At 41.0% G+C, this 9,330-nt stretch overlaps 2 protein-coding genes across 6 annotated transcripts in view; one reads left to right on the top strand and one right to left on the bottom strand.

The window, feature by feature from the left end:
* Window positions 1–936: 936 nt before the first annotated feature.
* The window catches only part of LOC148041840 (uncharacterized), a 225,348-nt gene continuing 216,954 nt past the window's right edge, over window positions 937–9,330 (top strand). For all 5 annotated transcript variants that reach the window (XR_015691637.1, XM_087683131.1, XM_087683121.1 and 2 more), the window contains exon 1: window positions 937–1,362. Coding sequence is in view for 4 of the 5 variants with exons in the window: in XM_087683131.1 (XP_087539257.1) it covers window positions 937–1,362 (426 nt within the window). In the remaining variant the exon portion in view is untranslated. The remainder of the gene's footprint in view (window positions 1,363–9,330) is intronic.
* The window catches only part of LOC148041841 (uncharacterized), a 218,362-nt gene continuing 210,070 nt past the window's right edge, over window positions 1,039–9,330 (bottom strand). Inside the window, exons 4-5 of the mRNA XM_087683157.1 lie at window positions 1,707–1,811; window positions 1,039–1,336 (exon numbers count right to left, since the gene is read on the bottom strand). Of these exons, the coding sequence (XP_087539283.1) occupies window positions 1,755–1,811 (57 nt within the window). The 3' untranslated portion in view covers window positions 1,039–1,336; window positions 1,707–1,754. The remainder of the gene's footprint in view (window positions 1,337–1,706; window positions 1,812–9,330) is intronic.

Here is a 9,330-nt window from a genome sequence, read left to right as displayed (position 1 = left end):
AGCTTTAATGAAAAAAGGAAAGGGGAAGAGAAAATAAGATATTACAAGTGAGACAAGAGAGGAAGGGAGGGGGTTTTGATTAAAGAAAGGAGGTTTGGAAAAGTGGGTAAGTTCGAGAAGCCCTTTGAAAGTTCGGGGCTTTTCGAACCTATAGCTAAAATAATATAGTAATAAGAATTAAAAAGAGGATGGAGAAAAGAAATAGTGAGATTATAAGTGAGAGAGAGGGGAGAGGGTTTTAATTTGAAAAATGAAGGTAAGAGGGGAGGCTTTAATGAAAAGAAAAAAGGAGAAAAGAAAATGAGATATTACACGTGAGACAAAGAGGAAAAGAAGGGGTTTTGATTAAAGAAAAGAGGTTTGAAAGAGGGGGTAGATTCGGGAAGCCCTCTGAAAATTTCGAGTTTTCTGAACCTATAACTAAAATAATATAGTAGTAAGATAATAATATAGTAATAAGATAATAATAATAATAATAATAATAATAATAATAATAATAATATAATAAAACCTAGCTTGTCTTGGCATATAACAATTTGTTGGAGACATGGACGTTGATGATGGATGGTGGACCAAAGCTTGTTAATAGACTACCTTCAAACGTTTTTGGTAACTAATACAAATACTTTGAATTAAAAAATTGGAAGGTTTTTGAAATCCAAATCCATGTATTTACCATTTTAAGCACTAAAACATTTTATAAAATTGAGGCTTTGAACCTTATACTTCAAAATTTGAAGGTTTTCTTTTTGCTCGAACCTTGAAGGGCTCTTTGCTGGTCCTTGTAAGGACGACTCACAATAGTGATAATAATAATAATAATAAAGAGCTTGAGATCCGTTTCATGGGATCACGAGAGGGAAACTGCAACAGGTTGGCCAGCTCTTTGCTACGTCGAGGAAAACGAAAACCCTAAATAAAACAGCACTGCGCAGTATGCCTCGTGGTCATCTGTCGAAGCACCCCTCTGCGTTCGACATAGCGGCATCTAGCATCTCCATCAGCCCCGTGCACGACGATCCGCTAATTTCCGCACACTCCATCCATTCTAATTTCCCAAGACCTTCGGGAAGGGCAAGTAACTTCAGCAGCAAGCGTCCTTCAGTGCCACCTTATTCTTCTTCTTCTTCTTCCTCTTCTTCCTCTTCTTCGTCTTCTTCTTCTCCTCCTCCTCCTCCTTCGGTCCCCTCCTCGGCGGCTTCGTCTTCCTCCTCTCTCCCCGGTGCTCCCCAGCCTTCTTATATGGCTGCCAATGAGAATCACTACAACGAGTTCCTGCAGCAGCGGCGCGGCCAAGCTGCGGGACGTTATCTTGATTCCGATGAACACGACATGACTGCCATCCATAAGCGGAAAGCTCAGGTATTTGAACCGTTGCAAAGACCCGAACAGATTATACATTAAACGGCGCTCATAAGAACTCTTGGAAGCATTCTTGTGGTTGGTTTGTATTACGATTTTTAATATTTTATCAGGATTGATAAGAACGCGTGGAAGCATCTGTGCTCGCTTTAGGTGAATTTTTGATCCTTTGTTAGCAAGGTTAGAAGCGCTTAGAAGCATTTGAGCACTTCGGTTTAGGTAAGTTTGTTGGAAGGGAGTCAAGAATTATAGCTAGTCTTGTCCGTGCGCCTAGGTGAAATATCCCATTTCATAACGCAAATAATAAAATGAAATGTAGGGAAATAACAAGAAACATCTCTTACCTATGAGCCCAAAGGAGGCGTCAAGCACAAATCTGATGAAATAGCCACTCAGGTAGGCTGTAATACCAAATCATTTGGGAGACTCCAAGGTGATGATGCGACTTCCTGAAATCCATGTCTTTTCTTTAGATTTTGGTGCAGTCAAAACATCTTTTTAATAGAACGGGTGATTACGAAAACATCAAATGAAGAAGGTCACCTTACTGCCTCAAGCAGCAATCCAACTTGTCATAGGAAAGTGCCAACACTCAATAAACTTTGCACATAATGTTGGAGATTGAATGAGAGTGTTTGGAAGAAATGATCAGATTTGAAAAGGGGGGAAAGTAACCGATAATGAAGCGTCAGCACCAACACACACAAGGCACAACAAATGAAAGCGATTGTAAAGATGAGTATTCATGTGAAGATTGTTTGTAGGTTCTTTTGACATATTGAAGATAGAGATAGTTGAGTTGGAAAGTACAAGTTGATGGAGACAAACCTCTCTTTTCAGCTTCAAAGCTTATATTGTGTTATTGAATATTTTTAAAAGGGAGAAGTCAAAAGGTCAAAATTTTCATTGGAACTATTTTGTTAGCTTCTTAAAGCTTGTGTTTGAGAACTCACTCCGAGAGAGGTTTGTTAGAACTCATTAAGAGAGAGTGGACATTGAAAGGGGAAAATTGTGTAAATTTGTGACTAAGGCTGCTCTATGCTTAAAATTGACTGACCCATATGAAGCTGAAGGCATAGAAATTCAAGTAGGTGTTTGTATGAGTATACAAGAGTTTTGGATTTTCCCCCCCAAAGTAAAGTGTGGCTAAGTACATTACTTGGGAAATCAACCAAGAAGTACAAGGGCTCAACAGTATGGTTGGAACCAAAAAGGGTCTACATCACAAGTATAAGGCCTCTTAAAGTGGTTTGAGGGGATTGGATGAGAGAGGCCAATACAAGGAAATGTAGCATCAGTAGTATTACCATCTTGCAAGGTGAAAAACAGTCTATGATAACCCATGTGTGAAGAAGAAGTTGTTAAAGCCAAGGGTCACCTTATAGCTGCTCCATTGCCCATGAAGGGAGTAAGATGGAGGATTAAAGGCAAAGGGCTCTCCTTGTTGAAGATAAGTTAGTAGTGGCCTTGTGAATGTGCCATCTTGTGAGGCTTGCAAGGAGCCCCCAAATCTTTGATCATGAGGCTTGCTAAGGGCTCTATATCTACTAACTAGGCAAGGCCTTTCGGCCAGCTACGACACAAGGACCAGCCTCAATGATGAGGATGATGTTCTGCATCTTAGCCTCATAGAGTACATGATAGCCTTGGCTAATTGATTATTGCCAGAAGTTCTTGTGTAATATACCTAAGGCTAACGTCTAATGGCAAGTCATATAACCTAGAGCACCACGTTCAGTGGGCCAAGGCCTCTTTGAAGATGAGATGGTTGATGAAGAAGGTGTAAAGAAATGTTCTAAATGTAAAAAACATAAAACCAATCATACGACAAAGCACAAACTGATAAACACAAAACATAGTCAGGGTTAGGGTTAGGGTAATTTAGAGATAGTGAACACAATGAATAATAAAGTGAATGAATATTGAATATACAATACTCATGCAAGAAACACACTATATAATGAATATTGAACCTCGAACTCTTGTATCTTTGGGATCAAGGCAGAGATTATGAGCCGGAGAGTGTATTGTATTCCGAATGGATCTTGAATCGCAACAAGGCAGACTTCGTGTGTTGAACACTAGCAAAAACAACTAGGAAAGATTGGATTTGATGTAGATGGCAGTGTAGGAGAGAGAAAGGCTAAAAACACTGTTATTTGAGGAGGGAGAAAAATTGGGCAACAATTGTTGGATGCAAATATAACAGATAGAGGAGAGAGAAAGTCAGGGCGGCAGCCATAAATAGTAAACGCAGCCTAGGGAGGATAGAGAATGTCTGGGCGGCAGCTCTAGACTGTAAATGCAGTTTCCAGAAGGGTGTGTGCAGCTAGACGAGTAGATCTTCAGTGAAGAGCAATCGCCAACAATAGAAGAGCCTCTAAATGCAGTCACTAGTAATGGATGAAGGAGATGGAGGTTGAGATCAGGCGGTGCCAGATGGTAGAAGATGGTTGGAGGAAGCTTTGACCACGATATCCTCCGTGATGGGGTGTGGGCAGTAGAGATACAGCTCTTGAAATCTATAAAAACGAGATTGAGGGATAGTGGTGGGTTATATGTCTATTTACAAAAAGTTTGGAACACCTAAATTAGAGTTTTGTATGTGGGACACAATAACTCTCTAGGATCACACTTCTTTCTAAAATAAGAAGGTTTCTTGATTAATTAAGTGTGTTTTGGGATTGTTTAAGTTAGGCTGACGCATTTTTAGCTTAACATTTCCTTTGAGGGCCAAAACTAAGCCATGATAAACAAGCCCTTGATGTTTATTTTCTTTTATCCCAAGGTGTCCCACCCCAAAGCAACTAGGTCATTGGGCAAAAGGTGCATGTCGATTGCCGAGTGACCTACCAAGACTACAGAGGCGATGGTTATCTTACCAAGGGAGCCCAAGTGATCACCTTGGAGAGGCTAGGGCATTGGACCAAGGGTGTATATTGGTTGCTCAGGGGTCTACCAAGTCTTGCAAAGATGGATAGAATTAACAATAGACTTTTTTTTTTGGAAGGGCTTTGGGTGAATTTATTCAAAAGATTTAGCATTTAGTGAGGTTTTAAAATAATATTCGTCCCATTGAGTCATTGTGCCTCGAAGTACGGAAAAATAAAGAGAGAGATCCCCACGACCTTCATAAAACAAGCATATTAATCCCACACACTACTAGGATAAGTGCCTAGGGATTCCGAAGGGTGTGTTTGTATGTACCAGTCATTTGAAAATAGGTGGAGAGAAAGGCACGATGGGTAAGCAAGCAAGATAAGCAAAGCTAGCATGCAAGCATTGGAAAAAAAAATGCCTTTTTGGAGACTGCTATGTGCAAGGCGACAAGTATAGTGGATGCAAAGTCCATTACTCCAAGGATACTAAAAAATGGATAAATACGTAGAAATGCATGTTTACATGAACAGAATGCTGATGCATGGGATCATGCAAAGAAAGATATAAGTATTCATACTCATGCAGAATGCGATTTAATGATGCCACTTGGATAGTGCCCTAATAGGGGAATTGTTTACTTGTCCAAGTGCCCCTTTATAATCATGTCATCTTGACAGTGTGGATGAAGTTACAAATGTCTATAATATACAATATAAAATAAACAAATGTCTAAAAGTGAAAAACTGTAAGCATCATCACTGTCACTATTAAGGGAAGGAAACCGCTCCCTCTTAAACTGGAAGGAGAAGTAAGAGGGAAGCACACTCTCCTCGTCAATCTGAAGAAGTAGAGGAGGGTATACCCAAGGTGATCCATGGTACAAGATATTATAGAACTTGTCGGTTGATCGCCTTGGTCAAAATATTTGCAAAATTGTCATTAGACGACACAAACTCTAGGCGAATATTGTCTAGCTCAACCTACTTTTTGGTGAAATGGAAATGAACCACCATGTGCCGTGTCTGAGGGTAATGATAGGATTGTCCGCAAGAGCAATGGCACTCTAGTTGTGGCAATAGACAATAGTAGGCGACTTGCAAGAAAATTGAAGTGTAGCCAACAAGTTCCTCAGATAGATGGCCTATGTAGTACCATCGAAGAGAGCCCAATATTCGACCTTGGTCGTGGAAGCCGTCATTGTCTCTTGCTTACAGCTAGCCCAAGAGATGGGTATTGTGTCCAAGGTGTAGAGATAGCCACCATGGAAATGCCGTGTATTAAGATCTTTTGCCTTGTCAGAATCAATGTATCCCTACAAGCATAAATCATGACCATAGGTTAGTCCATAATTATAGGTATACCTTAAATATCTTAACACACGAAGACAAGCAATCCAATGAGACATTCTAGGTGCATTAAAATACCAACTAAGTAAACTAATTAAGTATGCAAGATCTGGCCTAGTATGAATCAACTAAAGTAATTTCCCTACAACAAAACAATAGGTATGAGTATCAAAAGGCTTACCCAAGGTATCCTTGTGTAGATGGATAGTGGAATTGAAAGGTGTGGCCACAAGCTGTGTTTGATTAGTGCAATACTGTTTCACTAGCTATACGATGTACTTCTGTTGTGACAGAAAGATAGTGCCCTTGAATCTAATAATCTCTATCCCTAAGAAATGAGACAACAATCCAAGTTTGTCATCTCGAATGTAGAGCAAAGTTGTGCCTTAATTTTTGCGACAACAGTAGAATCTGAGCCAGTGAGTAATATATTATCAATATACAACAGGAGATATAGCTCACCCCTGCGCTAGTGGTGCACACATAAAGATTTGGATAATGGAGGGTAGAATGGTATCACAAGTCCATACAAACTTGTACCATCCAAGACCTTTGTGCTTGCTTTAGTCCATAAAGAGCTTTTTGCAAGCAAAATAGCTTATTAGTCCTATTAGTGGAAGAAAAGCCGCCGTTGCTCCACATAGGCTTTATTAGATGGTTCAAGGTAAGTATTACGTTTATTATCAGATTTGTCTTCTGTTGATGAACAACTCTGTTATGGGAAAACAAGCTCCAGAGAGATCTGTCTCTCCTCTCGACCACGCTTAGGAAGTTCTCATAGTGCCACCCTGTCGTGACCCCCTCTACCAGCTGTCATTACCTGGTGAGTTCTACTATTTTAGTATTACTCACTTACCTCCTAAGCTCCCCATAACCTTGTACGGGTGCCCAAAGCCCCCGGACGGTCATTCCTCGTGCTTGTCTCCCCATAAGTTACATTTATTAATGTAACATTTCCTCCCCCTTAAGAATCGGTTTCGTCCTCGAAAACGATGCTTGGGAGGTCCAACTGTAAATTGGGAAACCTTTTCCCTAAGGCACTTACTCGCTCCCATGTTGAGCTTTCTTTTGAACAATCTTTCCATTTTACTAGATATTCTTGATAAATAGTATTGCTCGTTCGTCTGTTACGAATACTTAAAATTCTTTCTGGTTCCTGTGGAATAGATTGGTCACCTATTAGCTCCTCAATGTTATCTATTAAGATTAGATTATCCATATCACCTAGCTTCTTTCTTAGCTTGCTTACATGGAAAACTGGATGTGTTTTACTACTAGCAGGTAGTTGGAGCTTGTAAGCCTGTTCTCCGACCCTTTTAAGTATTGTGAAAGGACCACAATACCTGGGTGAAAGTTTTGGACATCGTCCCATTTTCATGGTTTTAGTTTCTAAATGGAAAGTGATCAACAACAGTTGCTCTGCTGTAAACAGCTACAAACTGTGGATGGAAGGTTGGAAACAGGCGTCAGACTGTAGATGACAGCAAGGGACAGCTGAGACTGCGATGTCCTCCATGAAAGGGGTGTGGGCAGCAAGCTGAAAACACTTGAAACCTGCAAAAACGAGATATTGATGTAGTGGAAGAAGAAGAGAAGTGAATGTTGAATCCGCCACTGGTCTTTGCCGTCACTAGAGTAGAGGATCTTTGCCGTTGTTTGAGTAGATCCAACTCTGATACCATGTCAAAAGATGACATACCAACGAGATAGTAGGATTTGCTTGAAGGAACACGGAGTGAACTCGGCAAACATGGAGGAGAGAAGAGGAGAGAAGAAACTCTGATGAATGGAATGATGAAGTTCTAAATCATGGAGTGAATGTGATACAAGGGAACAAGGGTGCCGTAGCATAAGATGATGAAGAGAGCCATGAACCATGAACCGCAATGTCCTCCTGAAGGGGTGTGAGGGCAGTGGAAAGATTGGAGAGAAGAGGGGAGGGACTGAATGAATCAGCCGTGTGGAATGAAGGAGAGAGTGGTCTATAAATAGGCACAGTCAGTCTAGAAGGGCTCCTCTTTTTGGGGTTGCAAACCCTAAACGCAAAGCGCAGAAATGCAAAAACGCAAATTGCGGGTGAAGGGTTTCTCAACAATAGGTTGGTAGGAAAGGGGGCTATACACGCTCCATTCCCATTCCATTGTGTAGGGCCCTTTGAGGTAGTCTTTTGTAGTTGCATACATTCTTGATTGTGCACCACCCATCCATAGGTTCCATGCCACTCCCCTCCATCTCCTGTGGTGATTCCCCCATGTTTCCCCATCCCTTTCATAGGATGATGATATCGGTGATGGAGTTGTGGATTTTCCAGCCCCTTGTGTTTTCGAGGGGGCTCCCATGATCGTGGGAAGTTTCTTCATTGATAGACTTCATCAACATTGGCACTTCTTTTGCCACTGTTGGACCCATTCCATCTTCTTTGGACTTTAGCCACCTCTAGGATCTATCCGGGGGGGTCGCGGGGGGGGGGGGGGGGGTGCAGTAGTCATTCTTGTCTGACACAATCATCTTGTGTTTTGAGCCTCAATTTGAGTTAGGTGACATTAGAAGCTCTTACATTTTGTCTGTCTGTCATTTTATGTTTTTTGATGGAGGAGGTAGCTCTTTCTAGAGCATGCATCACAGTGCATATCAGTGTTATCTTTTAGTGTGTTCACACTAGCTGAGGTTTGTTTCCAGCCTTTGCATTTCTTTTTCCATGGGGATGGAGGGTGAATTTACACCAACTTCATGAGGCAATCAGCCTATACAATTGGCAACAACAATTTCCCATTATTTTAATGCAATTGCCTAGATTTAGGGCATCCTACATTGCATTTGGCCAGATTTTCAGCCCCTTGGCTTTTTATAGCCATCAAACAATGGTGTTGGCTGGTTATTCATTCTTTGTTTGCAAATTCAGCACACTTCGACTTTTGGAACTCTCCTCCATCATCCGATGTTGCCTTCTATCATCAGCTTGATCTAGTGCCCTCATTGATGCTTTGGGCTGCATGCAAGGACTGATTAGTCCACACTGTATTCAACATTCTTTTGGAGTTTAGTGCATATATTCTTCTTCCATTCTTTTCTTTCATTGCAATCTTTCTCTTCCCTCCTCTCTCTATTTCCATGTTCTTCTTTTGTTGCAGACTCTTACACCTTCCCCAAGGCTAGAAGTTGGATAAGTCAAGGCCATTCTTGATACCTTCAACTTTTGGAAATTTTGTTTGGCCATTAAGTATTGGTGGTAACACTAGGGGCTAGCATTAATTGAGTAATTAATGCTAGTCTAAGGGTCAACAAGAGGTATTGGGGACCACTCGAGGTTGCAAATGGTCGAGCAAACTTAATTATGATGGGCACATTTAATTTTGGGTAGGGTTAGAAAGGTTGAAATCAATTTTTAGAATTATTTAATTGTGAAAATTAATTTAATGGTTGGACAATGTTGGAAAATGGGTTTAGAAGGTTGCCACTTGGCAAAAATACCCATGTAAACTCAAAAAAACGTTTTTGGGGGTTGGAGAGATGGATTCAGTTCATTCAGGCTAAGAGAGAGAGGGAGAACAGGCTGTTGATATGTTTGTGCAGCTGTGGTGACCCATCTAGGGCAGGTGACAGCAGCCAACACCTTTCAAGAGGTAGGTGACAGCAAGATTGACCTCTACTGAGGCTGGCAACAGCAGATTGGGGTTGGCAACTGCATTTTTGGGGCTCTTGAGCAGTAGGCAACTGCATTAATTACTGTCTGGTACAAACA

This window comes from Lygodium microphyllum, chromosome 1 (assembly GCF_053477565.2).
Source record: "Lygodium microphyllum isolate KBCC chromosome 1, Lygodium_microphyllum_v1.1.10, whole genome shotgun sequence".
Classification (NCBI taxonomy): domain Eukaryota; kingdom Viridiplantae; phylum Streptophyta; class Polypodiopsida; order Schizaeales; family Lygodiaceae; genus Lygodium; species Lygodium microphyllum.
The sequence above is the reverse complement of the archived record's forward strand: the minus strand, read 5'-3'. Positions and strand labels throughout refer to the sequence as shown.